Genomic DNA, 18,868 nt, shown 5'->3' with positions numbered 1-18,868 from the left:
GACATCCCCCCCCCATACAAGAATCCAAGGATGCTCAAGTCCCTTAAACCTCCATATTGACACATTCCCCATCTGCAGATTCAACCAGCATAATCAACACAGGACATAATCCTTGGGCGTCACCATCACCGTTTGGTAGTTCTGCTCGATCAACCACCAGACAGATATAATAGATAATTGAAATTTAAGGATCTTTACTCAGTATTGCTTTACTAAAGAGTATGTATATGCATTTGCATTTCGGAATATGTATCTATCTAGTCCAGAAAAAACTGTTACTTAACTGGAATTAAGTAATGTCTACTAATGACCAACAGAGTATAGTAACTAACTAACTTTTTTTAGAGGAGGTCTTAGGACCTTTATTAATTATGCTTTTTTTTTGTTGAGATCAAAGTGATACCACTGAGAGCTTTAAAAATGGTTTATTTTAGGGGCTGGCCCTGTGGTGCAGGAGTTAGGTTCGCACGCTCTGCTTAGGTGGCCTGGGGTTGGCTGTTGGACCCTAGGTGCAGATGTATGCACCGCTTATTGAGCCATGCTGTGGCAGGCATCCCACGTATAAAGTGGAGAAAGATGGGCATGGATGTTAGCTCAGGGCCAGTCTTCCTCAGCAAAAAGAGGGGATTGGTGGCAGATGTTAGCTCAGGGCTAATCTTCCTTTAAAAAAAATTATTTTAGGCACAGCTAATTTAATCACTGATTGTCACTTTATTATTAGGATAACAAAAGCTGTTTCTTACCCTTTTTAACTCGTGCAAAATTCTTGAGTCCCAGTAAATAATGTCAGCTGTATTACACTCAGGTATCACTGAAAAACTGCATTTAAAAACCCTTGGTGACAATACACGTTTATGTGTGATAATTTAAGAATTTCTTTTATTTTAAGCAGTTTTATATAATAATAATTCTTAGAAGTAGTATGCAAAATTGCCATAAAAGAAGAATTAGTACATATTTACATTCTTAAAAGTAGTTACTCTTGAGGTTAGTTGACAAAACTGTCACTTTCCTAAATGAGTATGACACAACAAACTAATGGAGGAACCATTTCTTCATATTCAGCCTGAGTTGTCCATTAAGTCTTGCTTTCCAGAAACAATTATGCAGAGACTTCTTATACCCAATGACATGTGAGGCATAAAGATCAGTGGGCATGTGAAATGAATTTTCTTAGCATCTCACAATTGTAGGTTAGTTATAGGTTGCAGGCCCAAGTTTGGATGTAATCAGTAAAAATGTGTTTTAATAGGAGTATGAGGAGACATTTACTGAATATTAAGGATGATATCTGGTGACCCAGGGTGTTAAGCCAAACCCATCCTTAAATGCAAAATTATATCAGACACTGGGAGTATGTTTGTACTTTATCAAGTCAATTCAGCCAAAAAAAGTATTCGGACGGGTTCACTCTTAAGATCAATGCTGGGGTTCTTGACTCCCCTCCAGTGCACCAGGGCAGTATGAATTCTGCTCTACCCCTTCCACGAGGGAGTGTCAAAGTGAGTTCCTAGTAGTGTTTGTTTTGTTTATGAAACTAAAGAAACTCACCTGAGCTCTTTGGGTTTGTTTTCATCAGCAGACACAAAAGATTTACTCCAAGCTTGCCTAATAAAGCCTAAACTGGAAAAACATTTTTCCAGCGTGTACATGAACAGTCATCAGAATGTCCTGTAAATTTTCAGTAAAACGCAGACTTTAAACTATGAATATACATAGCAGCTTTCACTTAAAGAACAGCATCACATTAAAGTAACAAATTCAATAGGTTAAAAACAACAAAATCGTAAACATTTAATTTCATTTAAAGAATCTGAACCTTTGCAGACAAGGGTATTACTGGAAAGATGATGTCTTAGCCTGAAAACAGATATATCTGGGAATGAAGTTTTAATCTGTCTCTCTATTCTAAGGTCTTGACCACATTTTGCATTAGAGCAGAGAGTTAACGGATCCTAATTGTAGTTGAAATGTTAGCAAATATAGAGCCAAAAGGAATGCATTTTCTATGTGTGAGAAGACTACAACATATAGGATTCTATTAACCATTGTCCCCAAATGGGAAAGGAACAAGTTTTTAATCACTCCGTTATAAATTATCTCCTTAGTTTCAGGGAGAAGGAAGAATCTGAATTTTAGAAGAGGCTAGAAAATTACTCTACCTACAGCTGTAGATAAGTGTTGGCCTTGCGTCCATATTACATGTTAGAACTAGTTAGGTTTCTCTTTCAAAAATAAATTGCACAAGCAGGAATCAATACCTTAGAGGGGACTCAAGGGAACCCTTTCCTCAGGGCTTTATTTTTCACCATGGTAAATTTACTGATGAAGACTTGAGCAAAATGTGGATCAACCATGTAATGGTATGTTTTCATGGTGGAGGGGAGAGGTTCCACAGCCACCACAGGACATGGTGTCTGCATGGAGGAACAGCTGGGGGCCAGGTGACATGATGTCTTTGTGACGTAGTCTACAAGTCTGTTGTACTGTTGTTCTGACAGTCTCTCTCGGGCTCCATCCACCTGGTATGCAAAAATAAAGATTGTTTAGTTGCCAAACCATGAGAAGGAGACGTCTGTAACAAACTAACTTATTCTTTATCTTTTGCCTTGATACATTTGTACATTATGCCTTTTAGGTATCTAATAAAGCCATTTTATCTAAAACAGTGCTTTTATTTTCTTCTGAACTGTGGCAGTGATAACTGCAACTTCAGCAGTATAACAAAAGCTCTGCATGAGAATGTTAGGACAGCCTCCTCTGAATAAGCTTTTGCTGTTGTGTAAAATTCCCATGTTTGAAGTTGATGATTTGATAACACTTTACTCAACTATTAAAACATCTGTCACTGCTCTTTACTAACCAGCCCAGGAACAAAGGAGAAAAGCGTCTTTCCCTTGCCTAAATCTAATCAACATTAAACTCAGCACCCTGAAATAAAAGCTCTCTTTCCTGCTTCCTCAGACCTCTTCAGACAGAACCTCTTCAGTTGGATAGGAAAAAAGTGGAGAAGAGCAGCTCCTTCAAACTAGTGGCTTTGGACAGAGCATTAAAAAAAAAAAAAACCTTTTGAACTGTAACATTTTCTGTTTTTATAAATACTAGGATTTAAAGCCAGAAGAAATAAATAAAAAAAACTGGGCAGAGGAAGGGGAAATTTTTATGGAAAAAAAGGGAGGATGCAAAGTACATTTATGGTTCATAAAAGTCTGGCTCATCTTCAGTGGAACTCAAACAGGAGAACTGAGATATACTACCTAACTTCTTAAGTGAGATTTTCTGAGAAAGCACCCATCAAAGGCAGTTGGAGCTATAAATTCTTCCCACCCTGAAATTCTGTAGCTATCTAGTGTGTAGATCAAGTGGAGTGGGAAGTTTCTAATGTAAGCCACTGGATCTGTGGGAATCAGGTAGCCACTGACCTTTCAGTGGTCTTTACCTACCAAATGTTGGCAAGACCACTCCGGAAGAATTATAAACATTTCAACGAGTAGTAATATAAGGAATTTCTATGTATTTCTGTAGGGCACAGAAACAATGCAGCCAAAAGCACCTTAAAAGCTGCAGAAAGCCAGAGGGATGGTAAAGACACAGAAAAGGGGCCTGCCAGAGGAATGAGGGCATCTGTTCGAGTTCGGGTCTCATATTTTTAAGCTTGGGAAAGAAAATAAAGGCCCCCAAAGTATTCACTGACAGATGAAAGCTGTGCACCACCAGGCAAAAGCCAGAGCTCTGATGATATCATTTGATGGGGTCAGGATTCAGCTGGAAAGCTTTGAATACACAGAAAATCTTAATTGCTCCTCCTGAACAGCAGCACAGGAAAGCCTGTGTTGTGAAAGGAACCTGGCCAAGGAATAAATTGACCTTCTGACTCATTTTGAGCCTCTCATAAGGGATTTCAATAATGTGCCAGGCATATTAAGCAATTATTACCCTAAAAATGGCTACATTTAACCAAGAAAAGCAAACGCTAATTTAAAAATATCTGAATCCTGCCATATTTGAATATACTGAATGATGTCATCTACAAATTAGTTCCTTCCAAAATTCAAAGGAGCCGTGTTTCCTAGCATCTAAAGCAAAAAACAAGAAAAGCCATTTTATATAAAAATCTTAAAATACTGTTCTTAGTTTTCCCTGAAAGACAGCAGGTAGGCTTCTTAACCCAGCTTTATGTCTGAGGATTAGGTCGGTATGCACTGACATGAGCATGCAATTGAGGGGAATTCACTGTCAAGCAGGGTCCTTGCATGACACCTCCCCCCCCCCCCCCATTTTGAAAATACATTGGATTACAGCCCTTTTAAGGAATGGTTTACTGTCTCAAACAAAAGAAATATGCATTTTGTTCTGCAGCTTGGGTATCCTTTGGGGTGAGTGGCAGAGGTTAGGGTTTGGACACAGGACTGAGTGGGCAGCTGTTTCTTATGAGGAGTCGAGGGGAGAGGAATAGTGGAATAGATGTAGAGAAAGAATTTGGAGGCTGAAGGCATACTGATATCCACCCTTTCTGTCCAGTGCCAGGTGCTCCTGTGAACGTTCAATATCTGTCTCTAATAGCTACCCTGCTCTCAGTCATCTTTTCCTCTCTGATTTAACCATCCCTTAATTCCAACCCTTTGTTATCCCTGAAACAACGGAAAACCAGTGTTGAGCATGATGTCCAGAGTATCAGTGCTTCTGCCTCTAACTCAGGGATCCTATGGTCTCAGTTAGCCTTGCCAACTTCTAGGGGTAGTGACTCCAGCTATCATCTTAACCCCTAGAGAAACTGAAGTCTGTTCCCCTCCAGCTATGATAATTCTCCACAGTACCCTCCTCAAACAGAAAAGCCAAAGAGAGAAGGATTGCAATTGAAGACAGTGGAGACAGTTTAACAGCAAAAGATGAATCTCTAGTCTCAACTAAGATCTCAAGTATTTTCCAAGCAGCTAAGGAATAATGGTCACAGATATTCCTCAGGGCCTTGGAAGTTTCTCTAAGGACCAAGGACTTGAAGATAATGATACTATCCCTTGCCAAATCTTGTAGCCAGATCACTGCTGCTTTATTGTTAACTGGATCAGAAGATTTTGGCAGATCTAATAAAGGCAGCCTGGACATCTGACCTCCGTTTATTCCCAGAAAGTCATCAACTTGAAGAGGCAGTGTAGTCCTAGTGCCAAGCCCCAGCTTAAAGCCTGACTGATTATGATCCAAGAAACTAGGGAAATCTCGGAGTTGTTGTGGTTGGCTGCCTTCCATCTTCTCAGATAATTTTACCCAAACAGTGGTGTGAGGGAGATGCAGGCTCCCATAACCAGGAAGGAAATAAAGGAGAAATGGGCAGGACCTGCTGGAGGCAGGTTTGCTGTCCTTTCCTGGGGCCACTCAGTCCCGAGGTTAGCACCAGCAGGCTCCAGCTTGCCAGGGATCCATCTTGCCGTGTGGGAAATGACGTTTGTTTCTGAAGTCAACACTGCCCGTTCAGAAGATCAACTGCCCGTTGATGAGGCAGTTACTGGGGAGGCAGGGACAAAGAGCAATTTTCCAGTGGGCACACCTGCTTACCGTGGGATAGAGTGCAGGAAGCGGTGCCACTCTTTTCAGGGCTCACCTTTGACCCCTGACAGCATGCCCCATCTGAGCATCCGTTCTACATCAACTTGTGTGTGGCCAGGAGCCAGCAGTCGGCACATCTCAGAAGCCATGTGGCCAGGGAGCTGTCTCAAGAGCCTAAGCAGCATCCCCAGGAGGTACCCTCTGGTACTTAGGGGATGGGAACCTGTCCATGGGAAAGGGAACATAGAGCCACACAGAATACAGGGCAGTGGGTAGGAGAGAGATCTGTTCACAAAACTTGGACCCCTGAAGTCTCAGGGGCTGGGAATGGCAGAGGCAGTGGGTTAGACCTCCTGATTTGTGAACTTTCAAAGGTCCAGCCTACTGCCTGTGCCTTGTTTCACTTGACACCCCTCACTTCTATGGTGGTCCTCTCCTATACTCCCAGACTGCTGCGGGCACTCTCAGGCCTCGTGTAGCCATGGGCCTGCTTTGTGAGTAGTTGCATGGAATTGCTGCCTTTGTCCTGGCTCTTGTACAGACCTACTTGTTTTGGAGCTCTACTGTCCTGTCCTGTCCACTCTAGCACTGCAGCCCATGATAACCAAGCCTTGTTCAATTCATACGGTTGCTTAGCCCCAGGCTGTGGGTCCATCTAGCTTACTGCTGGGCTCTCCTGTGGAAGGTTCACATGAACACCTATGTAAGGACTTCACAACCCCTTTCTGCAATGGCCCTCTCACCTCCCATACTCTTTTCTCTGGTAGCCCTCCTGGTCTCTGGCAGCCACTCCAGAGGCTGCAGGCTCATAAATGCCTGGTACCAGTGGTTGGCCTGCATCTTGACCTTACCAGCAGCTAGCCTTGGTCACCCCATTTTCTGAAATGTACCTCCACATCACATGCCACTCTTGGCTGCTTGAGCTGTACGATGAGCAGGTTGTTTTGCTTGCTGTCCTGGGCACAGTCGATCTCCGTGATGGGAAAGGCCTGCTGCTGTGTATCCTCGCTGACACTCACCACGAAGAGCACTTCCGATGTCAGCAGCAAGCACCCTTCGTGCTCCTGGCCTGAGCCCCTCACCAGAACCACATCCAGGGCCATGTGGACTTCTGGTCTGCCCAGAGACTGTAGCATTTTCCTGTTTCAAAGGAGAAAAGTAAGACCAGGAGCCAGCTTGGAAAAGATAGTCACATATCAGTGCTCACTGTTTGTACCAGGGGTTGGGGCAATCCTACACAAAGCTCCCCAAGGGCAAAGGGCCCTCACCAATCTGATTATTAATTTTAGCTTGAAATGTAATTGTCACTTTAATTATCAAATGCTCATTCCAAGGGAACGTCTGCCAATGTGCATCCTTCCCTGAGTGGCACACATGGGGCAAGGGAGTTCTGCTGCCAGTCCCAGATCTGGGGATGGCAGGCAGCCTTTCCTTGGCTCTAGGATGCCCTTGTGCTGCCTGAGATGCTGAAAATGGCTGCTCCTCTTGGGCTTCCCTGGAAGCATGACCTCTTAGCTTGAGAGCAAGCCAGGCCCTGTTAACATACAGTGTGCATGTACGGTTGACAAGCATCTAGATAAATTTTACCAGACATATTTGACATGGCCATTCAGAGCCTGGTCAGCAGGTAGATCACTTGGCTGATAGCGCTGTTTAGGAAGCTGAGAAAGTCCGGCTCCGTGTAGAATACCTGTGGTAAGAGAAGTAAGGGAGTTTTACTAGTTGCTTTCTGGAAAACAGTTCCATGCTATAGTGATGTCATCTGCTTAGAGCCATCCATAAACTGTTACAGATCCAAAATGATGTCATGTCTTTGGAAGCAAGTATATAGATAATTATTAAACATTGCAATGCTCTTAACCCTGGTGATCTTACTTTAGCTACAAACTGAAATATGAATGAGCTACAGTTCAAGCATAGACTGGCAATTAGAGAAAGCATAATGCTCCTGGGAGTAATTGGTCCTGAGCAACAGTTTACACATCATTGATAATTTATGTGACAAAAAAGTCAAGATTGTTAGTTGACTTCCTTGCTTAATATTACAATACTTCTGTATCTGTGCTGTGGCTGGTCAAATAATGAAAAATACAACACACACAGAAACACACAAAGGCACAAGTTTTGCCTAGATACATTATTTAAGTGACTTAATCCAGCTGTTAAAAATGAATCCAAATACATTTATGAGCACTCTTGGGGCCTCTGGTTTATTACATGCTCTCCCTGGTGCCAGCACCAAATGAGGGCACCAAGCAGCAGCCATGCAGGCCTCCAAAGAGACTCTCCAGAACCAAAGATGGTACAGCATGTGTGCTTTCTGAGGGCTTGTAAATGTTTATAAATGAAGCACAGTCATTAGACTAAGAGTTAGTGGTTTGTAAAACCTTCAGTGTAGTAGTAAAAGTTTTACAAGAATGATGGAAACCAACGAGGCCATGTGAAGCTCTGTTCTGAGAAGCTCTTACACAAGGGAGCGTGCCCCAGCCCTGGGAAACACACCGCGAGGGACAACGGCATTTCCAAAACTAAAGGAATTTATGAAGTATGACTTGACTTCACTGGAGTCAATAGCAAAAGGAATACTGTTTTTATTGATGTGTAAGCATTTGATAAAGGAGCATTTAACTTCGTCCACTTACAAGTTATAGCAGTTCTTTTAGTCAGTTTCCCTCTGAGTGAAAATGTCATTCACAGAAGGAGAGAGAGAGAGAAATGGGGAGGGAGGAGGCGAGGGGAAAAGCGAAGAGGAACACATGTTCATGTCTGTGTGGTCTCTCATAACCTCTCCGGATGGTTGCCTGAGTGTGGGCATTCATCTCCCGCTCTCTTCCTTTCAGACACTATTTTTATGCCCTGATCTGGCTGCCTCTTGTCAGATCTGCTGAGGTGTTGGATGCCTGCAGTGAAATGTACCCCACAGACTTTATGGCCAGATGCAGATGCAGAGCGCTCACATGTCTGACAAACGGGAGGGCTCTCCTGTAGTTTGCAGTACTAGCTAGACAGCCTGCTTTGTGACCAAAATGATGACACTGATTTTAGGTAATAAGGTAACAATTCCAGTTACCTGTTTATTTAAAATCACCTTAATGTGCTCAGCCAAGAATGCAGAAAATAAGCATGGGAAGAGGTGCTTCCTTTCACACCCACCCATTACTCCTGTGCACACCCACGCTTGGGGAGCGATCCTGGCACTCTGTCTATTTGGGGAAAGGGTTTTCGGTTGCAGATCATGCACCTTTGCTGCCACTGGCCAGGAGACTCGGCCTGGCTGTATCCGCAGCATGGAGTCTGCAGGTGAGAAAGCCACGCCAAACACAAAGCTATGTGGGCAAGTGTGTGCACACCCACATACACACACACATGCATGCTCCTCTCTTTCTCTCATTTTGTCCAAATACATACACGCTGTCATTTAAAGATAGCTTCCTGCCTTATAACCTAGTTTTCCTTTCAAATTGCTCACCAGAAAAAGTAGTAATTCTATTCTCTGCTTCGATATATTCTACATATTGCCCTCAACCTCTAATGGGTTATCTTTCATTAAATTGTTATTAAATGTACTGTAAAAAGATTCTGTGACATACGTATACTGAAATTACTAATTGATTTCCTGGTTCTATAATTTTATTATTATAATTTATTATTAGCACAATTCTACTTTTTGTGTAAATAAGCAGGAGGAGGTGAGAAAGATAGCTATTTATCTATTTATAGATTTATCCATTTTATTTTTCACTCCTTTGCCATGTGAAGGGCTACACTATCTTTGGGAATCGTTGGTATAATAATGCAAATTAACTGGTGATGTCTGAGTTGGCCTGACAGGATTTTCACTGACTCACCGTAGCCAGTCTGTGACACAAACTCAGCAGCTCCTCCGATGGGCTTTGTGAACACCCCCATGATTCCTTTCCCCACGCCTGAGATAACACCCTTGGCCTTGTGTCGTGCTGAAGCATGAGCCTCAGATGTTTTCTGGAAGTTCTGCATTGGTTGATCGACTATACCAGCAATTGCACCTGAAAAACAAAAAACCCCAGTAAGGACTGAGGCTTAAAATTCTGAGAAAGTGAAAATCTTCAATCTGGAACACAGTTTTATTTGGATTGAAAATGAAACTCCAGCCTCATTGTAAAGTTCTTTACTATACATGTATTTACCAATTATCTAAGTACACTGAGGGCTCTTTAAGGCAGTCATTTATTTTCTTCATCAAAGCACAATGTTCGGGCTGGGTTTGGTCCATCACAGTCAGGATCTGTAAAGTTCAGCTCAGAATGTAATAAACATGTCAGACTACTCCAAAGTGACATCCACACACCTTTCTCCCCAAACCAGGCAACACAGTTTAGGAAAGAGAGTAACAATTCCTTAGGAGGAGAGAGAGCCTGCTCAGCCTAATAAATTTTCACTGAATCAGGAGGATGAAAATACTGGAAGGGAGTAGCCCCTTTCTGGGTTCTCTCTTTTAATAATAATAAGATCAATTATTTAAGAACAGTTTAATATTAATAATTATTTAATAAAAAGTGGTGATATAGTCATTATTTCTATTATAGCTAATTTATTTTGAGTGCTTACTATGTACTGGTGACTGTGCTAAGAGCTTTACTTGTATGAGATCATTAATCCTCATAATCCTAAAAGTCAGGCATGATTTTTATCCTCAGTTCCCAGATAAGGCCACTGAGGCACAGAGAAGTTAAGGAGTTTTTCCCAAGGTCACGCAGCTGTCCTATGCTTGAGCCGGGATTTCAGTCTTGGGAGTCAGAGTCACAGCCTAGCTCTTAACCACCAAGCTATTCACTGATTCTGTTTATAAAATAGGCTCTTCCCTTTGCAAGTCTTGGAAAAACTTCCTTCTCTTTCACTTCAACTAAAGTTTGGCCACTTACTCTTCACTTGAGAACAGCTACAAAACCCTGCCTCACCACTCTCTGCTCTAACGGCGTTCTGGAGGGGCAGCCAGGTCATATACTGAGTGTAGGGTGAATCCCTCAGCCTCTTTTGTGGGTCCATCCTCCTTGCTCCTCTCACTCTGAGGGGCCAATGATGAGATCTAGTAAAGGCCCCACCAGTCCTATTTTTTTCCCATGATGGAGTAACTCTAACTCAGTAAGAGGTAAAAATTTCATTACAATTCTTGATAGAATTCTTTGTTTTCAACTCAGACCTGCTGGAATTAATGAAAATGCACAGTCCCCCTGGTAGAAATTTTAGTATATGTCAAATCTCATTATTCCAAATGCCACTAACTCAAAGTCTCTGGGGTAAACGGAGATTTCCAGGCCTCAGTTAATGACCTGCTAATTTCAAGCAATATTCCATTGAACAAAATCCAGTAAAACAAAAGGCCAGTTCCTTGAGGTCAATTGTAAAGGGAATGTTCTTCATGGATTCCATTCCTCTAAGATTGACAGAGCCATTTAAGTTTATGGATTGACAGATTAAGAATGATCTGAGGCAACAGGTCTGTTTCCCAGCCTAGACCAACGCTTCCCAAACCTAAGAAATGATGTGGGAGATGGAGGAAGCTGCTCACAGCCGGCCCTGGCACCCTGCTCTCAAGGGCTGGGGAGTGCTGCTTCAGTGCCTCCAGGACACCTAGTCTTGGCACTCAGGCTGGGGAGCTCACCTTGCGTTTTCAGCCTGAGGAATCTGAGCTCTGCTCTCCCCATCTATAAGATCGGGAGTCAGAGAGCTGAGAAGTGTACAGGGAACCAGCCACACTGGGGTGGTGGCTGCCATCAGTGCTTGAGAGAGGCAAGAACCCTGGTGTCTTCTCAGCAAATCATTTCACAGCAGACATTCAAAGTGAATAGCATCAAACCAAAGAATAAAGCTTTTGTGGTTTCATTATCTGATTTCTTCGAAAGGTCTCCATGCTTAAGAGTAGAAAAACAGGGGTAAATAATTACAAATTCACCAATAAATTAAGTTATTGCCTGTATTTCTGGCAGAAATGTCTTTCTCAAGTACAGATTTCTATTAAATCTATTAAAATTGAGTTGGGGGGGCAGTGGTTAGGTCTTTGAGAGTCTACCATTTCCCTTTAATAGGCCAGGCCTAACCTGAACAAGGAACATGGAGCCTTCACGGCTGTGACTGTCCACACAGGACTCTGACTTCCGGCTGCCTAACTGCAAACAGGTATCGCGGTGAAGCTCCCCTTTGATCTTCCACTTTCTCCAGCCACCGGCCACAGTGAAGGCTCAGTTACTGTGGCTTTGATAGATAAACTATTGGGGCAGCCTGAAAAGTGGAAAGCCTGAAGCCCATGACAAGGTGTCAGGTTCTAAGAGGGAGAGAAGGAGCTGTCAGATCACACACCCTCGCCCACACCAGACCCTGGAGGGGGGAAAGCTGGCCCGTCACACACACCGGCACCTCACTGGTCACCAGGTGTGCGCTGGGGAACAGAGGCTGTGAGAGACTAACAGCCATTTCATGGTGTCTGCAGCCGTGCCGAGAGAGGCAGCTTCTTTAGGGCTCAGAAGGCTCTCTTCTTCAGTATAATCCAGCTAAATCCCTCAACTGGTAAATTATTTACTGTCATATACTCAAACTCTGCTCTAAGGCTTTAAGTAGTGGAAACCGATCCCAAAACTTGTATGTTGGCGTCAGGCCCATAGGGTGGGCGGCCACATGGAGACGGCTGTGATGTGATGAAGTGAGGCAGGAAGGAAAAGCATGCCTCAGCGGGGAGTCTCCATGGACTCTCCGTGTGCCGGGTGAGGGAGAAGTCGGGGAGGCGTTTCCCTTCGTGCCCTTCAGTTGAGGAGGAAGTCTTTCTTTGTGAAGCAAGGGACCTAAAAGGGCCTTTCCTCACTTCTTCCCTCACTTGCTCCCCAGCCTCAGGCAAAAACACTGGGACACTGATCTGTGAAAGCTCCTGCCTGGGTGGCTCTTTTGGTGCTGCCCTTACGACATGGTGTGATTTTTTATTTTGGGCACCTTTTTTTTATCACAATAGCAGAGGCGCAGGCCTAAGCTGGGACACCACTCACAGCTCACCATTCCAGAGACAAATGAGACCCACAGAATGTATTAGGTATTCCAGCTCAAGCCTAGCTTTTTTTGATCAGAACAGATTAGCAAAAATTATTAGGAAGCACTTCTGTTATTCCTGAATTCCCTACTAACTGCAAACCATTCTGCTAATGGCTGAAAGTGGTATCAGGGGACTACTTATAGCTCTGCACTTACTCACTTGAGGGCAACTGTCCTGATTCACCTGGTCAAGGCCTATTTTGTTAGGATTCCCAATGGCATACCAAGAGTGGCCGTGAAGACAGGGTGTGGCTGCTGGGAAATCTAGCAATGCTTCATAAGTCAGGCAGCAGCCCAAAAGAAGCGTGGGTCAGAGAAGCAAGTTCTGACGTCCTGCCTTTGGTATTCACGAGAGAGAAGTCACTTCTGGGAGGGAACGTGGACTATAGCCATGACATGGAGCTCATATCCTCTCTCAGCAGACCCAGGGTGTAGTAGAAAGTGGGGGTGTTTGGGGAACGGATCTGGTAAATGTGGGCAAGGCTGATGCCAATTCTGCAGGCTAAGCAGAATTTTTCCAAAATCTACTGCTTTCCAAAAACTGTTGTGGAGCTCATCCAAGAGCCTCTGCGGCATCCGTCTGCCAGCCGGCACTTCTCCTTGCTGACCTGGGCCAATGTGGCTGGGCATGGCAGCTCAAGACTTCCTTTGATTTTCGAGTGCCTCATAACGCTCCACAACGTCCCCATGAGAGGCAAGAAGGCCCCCAAACCCATAAACATTGTGGGAAATGTATTTTTCCTACTCTGGAACTTTCAATTGTTCTGTCTCCCTACATCCTGATTGTTTCCAGGCTTGGAGTGTGGAGAGGCCCAGCATCTTGTCCTGGCTGGAGGTCTGACCAGGGCGTCACTTAACCTCATCCATGCCTAGGGTTTGAAGGCCAAATAAGATGACATATGTGAAAATGCTTTGTCAACCTGAAATGTTCTTTAAATGTATTTTTACTAACTGAGTTGTTAATGTTTCTTTCTTGTAAAGGAAGAAACTGAGGAGCTAGCATTTTGATTTCACTAAGCGTGGGTTTCAAACTGTTGTATGATAATAGCTCTAACTTCAATTAGGCACTTAAGTGCATTTAGCCTTTTAAACACCATTTCTGGGGGATGGATCGAATGATGATGAATCTACACTTTCCCAGATGAGAGGACTGGGTTGGTCCTACTCTTCCTTCTCTTCTTCCTGACACAGATCAGGTAGTTCTAGGACCAGACATTTGAGATGACCCAGAGATTACGTGGGATAGAGACAGTTCTCGAACTCTCAGAGAAAAGGAAGCTGGTTTAGGCCAACCTGAGTCTAAGGATCACAGAAGTGGACATGCGGCTCAGGTGTGCTGCTGGGATGGAGTTCCTGGGGGCCCAGAGTCAGGCCAGCGTTTGCAGGTGCAGTCAGGACACACTGAGGAGGGATTTACATTACCCCAGAACTCCCAGGTTTTTGGAAATTACCAGAGATGCAGAAAGACTCGCTGAGCCCACTGCAGTAGACAGACTAAATGATTCCCTTGCATAGATGAGGATGTACAAGACACAATGACTATAGCAAAGATCGAAGCTTTATGACTTTTTACCCTGGCTAACAACAGGAGTCATGCTCAAAACGGCAACATCACAAAGGCAGAATCATGGCTCCTCACACAACTGATTTCTACCATCAGGCACAATTTGATACAGTGGAAACTGGGTAGTGGGTGTGGGCTTTTCTGGGTGGGAAGAGAATGGGTTAGTCAGGATGGAAACAGCCACATGCAAGCCAGCTCAGGTCTCCTCTGCTGAGCAACTGTAAGCTCCAAGAAGAACTTGCATGGAGGGAAGGAAGCTCTCCTGCCCAGAGTGGAGGGCATGTAAGCCCATAATTCGTAGCAAAAAGAGGTTCCACAGTCCCTAAACAATGACCTGAGGCCTCCACGATAACCTCATTGTCACTTCCGGTGGTTAGAGCAACTTAACCCATTGGACTAAAACTAAAGGAAAAATGCTCCTGCCATTGCTCACATGTCACTCTTTGCTGGGACACTCTGAAATCAGGCAACTCTTATAGTTCCTTTGCTATCATAATATAATAATGAGAGGTGCTGTTTACTAAACATGGACGCTATGTGCAGCACACTACCGACCATCATTACTTCCAATAATGGTATCACCAGCTCTACTTTACAAAACAGAAACCCAGGTTCAGAGAAGATAAGGACTCGCCTGATGTCACAAAGAAAGGACCTGGACACCCTAGCCTGGGGTCTGCTGGCTCCTGAGGAATGCGGCCCCCCTACATGACCTTCCCCAGAGCAGTGACCATTGCTTTGGGGGTTTTTCCTTTATCCAGCAGTTCCATCCCAGGTCATTAGGTTCCCAATTTCCATGCATTATCAAATGACAGTGCCCCACACCACCGAATGTTATGACAAACAATTTCTAGTAACTTAACGTGAACTTGTAACATCTTACTACTTCCTCTCTGAGCCTCAGCTGCCTGCTCTGCGAGTTGAGGGTTATGTATAGAACTGCAGACTCGAAAGAGGACAAATCCTTTCAAGCTCATCTTTTCTGACCTCTACTCTCCCTGCTTTGGGGCACTTTGATCTCTAAGAGATGCATACTCCTTCAGATGCTCGGCAGGCATGCTGCCAAGCAATACAGTTTTAAATTCCTTTGCAAACAAATAAACAAAAGATACCCTTGAAAATCCTGCTCTGCAAAATTTCAGCTCTGAAGCTTCCTTTTTATAGACTTTTCCAGAGCAATCTATTTTTTAAACATTTGTAATATTTGTAAATATCCACAGCAATCTTCATCTCTAACTATACTACCTGGCTGCACGACAAACGATAATTACTCTGAGTCATGCTGATCCAGCACTCTTAAAAAAATAAAAGGAAAAAGTGGGCTCCTCACTGAAGTTTACGTGACATTTGCACATTGCTCAAGTGCTTCTCAAACAAAAGCAAGCGGCCGCAGCGTCTGTGAGTGAAGGGCAAGTGCTGCAGGTTTGCCTGTTGCTCACTTTCATGAGCAAACAGCTGTATGTCGCTGCCTCATGTTGACACCCCCACACTCAGGGGTCTGCCTATGGAATGATGCTTTTTTAGAGAGCCATGCTGAGGCCAGAGATACGTTTGTACTAGAAGCAATGGAAAGGCAGAACACAGGCATTTGTGCAGGGGAGCCTCCTACCAGGCTGGTCCTGGGATGGCCCCTGTCATAGCTGCACAGTGGCTCTAGAAGGGGGCTCCTGTTCCAGGGCCTTATGGATTCAGGAACTAGAGCGAGTGCCTTATCCTCTCTGAGCCTCACCTTTGTCTGCAGAAAGGATGTAAACTTCACAACCACCCCCAGTCCTGGGAGCCTGCACACCTGGGCCTGCCTGCAGAGCCAGAGTGCAGACAGATGTGAGTGCACAGGTCCCCGGCAGCCCCTTACCAAGCAGGCTGATGCCCAGCCGGGACAGGCCCTGTCGGAGCCCCTCGCCCAGGCTCTCTGGGAGCTGCCGCCGCCACTCCTCCTGCCGGTTGTAGTGCTCCTCATCCAGGGAGAGCCGGTCCATGTTCCGGGCCAGGCTTGTGGCCAAGTTGGTGATGGAGGTGAGGGTACCTGAGGGCACAAGAACATGTGGGTGGGTTGGCCTCCTGGTCACATACATGGTGGACCCCAGGGGAGTGAACCCTGGGGGGCGGTGGGGGAGGGGAAAAGGGTAGTGGAAGCCCATCTGTGCCTTCTGGACATGCCTAGGTGGTGAGTGATGGTGGCTTCCTCTTGGAAAGTTTGAAGCAACAGCCTTAAGAAAATGAGGTGAAGATTAGCATTTGCTCATGAGGGTGATGGCACTCCTCAAAAAGGGTATGATAAGAATCTCTGTCACCAGAAAAATGCTTAGAGTTTCACAAGAAACTGTCATTCACTACCATTTGATTGTCAAGGCTTGGCTAAAACAGTTAGTTTTGAAATCCTCATTAAGGCCCAGTTTTGAAGGTTAAAATTTTCCTGCTCTGATTTTAAAGGTTAAGGTTATGTTGCTGAATTTTTGACAGATTGTAAAGAAATGTTTCCACTTTAGGAATAAAGTTTACTCCCTCCTTATCACTCCAGTCATAGTAAAGGGAGACACTAAACTTTATCATTTGACATTCCGAGAAAATAATTATTGTGCCACAGCGATCACGTGCAATTTCAATGTTCAGGATGTTAACTGAAAAAAGTGAGGATGATAAAGGGAATAAATCATGAGAAAGCCATGAGTCTGTCTGGGTTTCCTAAGAAAGGCTATTTCAGAATCTTGCTCAAGACAGTCCTAATCTCCTCTAGCAAGTCTGCATTGGTCTCCACGAAGCCAAACTGGACAGCGGCGATGCACACATCCTGAAGCTAAGGAATTAGCTCCTCTGTTGCTGGAGGTCTAGCTCCAAGAAGAAACAGAAGATGTCATTTTTGCAGCTGTATCTTTATCAGTAATCTAAAAAGAAAAAAAAAATCATGCGCACACACACACACACACCAACCAAAGAGATTTTTTAAGAGAAGGAGAGAACAAGTGTAAAAAACATTCAGTCAGTCAGTATGCTACAATTACCACTGGAGTTCAAGTTAGCAGGTGTTGGGTGTATTATTTTAAAATAAAAACAACAGAACCACAAAGATTCAAGTGTCAAGAGTGAGAAATCCACCAGTGACTCATCTGAGTTCCTGCAGCTCAGCTCACAGGCCTCCTGGACGACTGGGGCTCGGGGGAGAGGTCCTGTCACTGTCCATAGAATTTGGTTTATTGCTCTTGCTGTTCTCTTGCCAGGCCCCATCTCTGGATCATGGTCTCATATTTCAAGCTCAAGTCTTCTTTTGAGCCTTCTAGAGACTTCTATAACCTGCCCACTCATCACAGAGTTGCAGCACTGTTGACAGTAAAAAGCTTTTTATGGGGGAGAAGCCCTTTGCCCTGTTTTCCCTGCCTCCTGCTGAGAAGAAAAAGGGACTCAGATGGCCCTTGTTAGTTCTCGAGTCACTGCCAACCTGACCAAAATATCGTCAAGCAAACACACGGATAAAAATGAAAACATTCTCCTTCTTGCGGGCAGCAGTTTGGCTTCTGTGCCTGATGACCTAGCTGGGCCACAAGATGGCACTGTTTACGTGGCGTGCAACAGAAAAGTTGGCTGTTTCACCTCCAACTCGGCTTCCATGTCAAAATGTATCCATATCCTTACAAAAGTTATGACAACTGTATCTACATTAAAAAAATATATGATGAGGCAACACAGTGTAGGGTTTCTGATGTTTAGCAGAAGTCCTGAACACCTTTAATATTTCTGTATTTATCACATGGACTAACAGTTGAGCCAATCCTTGTTTTCCCCGTGGGAGGTTTAAAGTTCTGAAGTTTCTGAAACATTTTCACACACTACAGCCTGGAGTGATCTGTTTAAAACATAAGACATTATATATGAGCTTTGTTATAAATCCAACATTTCACTGCAATTTAGCCAAACAAAGCTCAAGGCAAACTTAATGCATTTAAAACTTTAACACATTCTTTAAAAATAAAAAATAAGACAGGGAAGAAACGAAAATAAGGCATCATTACAAGGAAACAAAATAGCTACCTTTGGAAATGTGCTTTACAAATGATGTTGTCCCTCTGGAAACGCCACTCACAAAGGCTCCCGGGCCTCGCGTCAGCCCCTCATACGGAAGCCTGAAGAAGTCAGCGATCCCATTCCCGATGCTTCGCACCAGACTTGCCGGGCTGCCAAGGATTTCCAGAGATCCAACCACCCAGCCTGTAACGGACCAAAGGGAAAGGCTTCCTCATCCCTTGAATACAGCACTTTCAACATTTGGGAAAAGTGGCCCATTTTCCCTGCAATTCATTTTTCACACTAGAATTGAGAACGTAATAAGCTTCTTTGGAGCAAAATATGGGAAATAACTCATTCACTGTGAATTCATAAACGGCAAACTTTCATACTTTGTAAATCAAAGTGATCCTTTTGGCAGCTTCACAAATAGCTTTAATATGATTTTCCTGCCTGCTTCCCATATTCCTGCTAAAAGGGACCCGTGTACCGGGGGATGCACATTCCCATCTGCCCAAGGAAAGGTGGTCCCTTAGGCTGCAGGTGTTTCTAGGCTGGGAAGTTACCCTCAAAACTTCCTTGGGGCAGTGGGGGCACCAGGATGAGGAGGAGATGCTTGGTCAGGGGAGGAGGGCAGATGCTAAATGGGGTGTTGCAAAGAGGATGCAAAGTTCTGACAAGGATGGAGGAGTTATTTTTAATCTT

At 44.2% G+C, this 18,868-nt stretch overlaps 1 protein-coding gene across 6 annotated transcripts in view; it reads right to left on the bottom strand.

The window, feature by feature from the left end:
* Nucleotides 1–691: 691 nt before the first annotated feature.
* Nucleotides 692–18,868, bottom strand: part of VPS13B (vacuolar protein sorting 13 homolog B) — a 777,539-nt gene continuing 759,362 nt past the window's right edge. For all 6 annotated transcript variants that reach the window (XM_005613228.4, XM_070222393.1, XM_023649188.2 and 3 more), the window contains exons 57-62: nucleotides 18,191–18,367; nucleotides 16,020–16,190; nucleotides 9,393–9,569; nucleotides 7,132–7,234; nucleotides 6,435–6,684; nucleotides 692–2,522 (exon numbers count right to left, since the gene is read on the bottom strand). In XM_005613228.4, the coding sequence (XP_005613285.2) occupies nucleotides 2,274–2,522; nucleotides 6,435–6,684; nucleotides 7,132–7,234; nucleotides 9,393–9,569; nucleotides 16,020–16,190; nucleotides 18,191–18,367 (1,127 nt within the window). In that variant the 3' untranslated portion in view covers nucleotides 692–2,273. The remainder of the gene's footprint in view (nucleotides 2,523–6,434; nucleotides 6,685–7,131; nucleotides 7,235–9,392; nucleotides 9,570–16,019; nucleotides 16,191–18,190; nucleotides 18,368–18,868) is intronic.

Source organism: Equus caballus, chromosome 9 (assembly GCF_041296265.1).
Source record: "Equus caballus isolate H_3958 breed thoroughbred chromosome 9, TB-T2T, whole genome shotgun sequence".
Classification (NCBI taxonomy): Eukaryota; Metazoa; Chordata; class Mammalia; order Perissodactyla; family Equidae; genus Equus; species Equus caballus.
The sequence above is the reverse complement of the archived record's forward strand: the minus strand, read 5'-3'. Positions and strand labels throughout refer to the sequence as shown.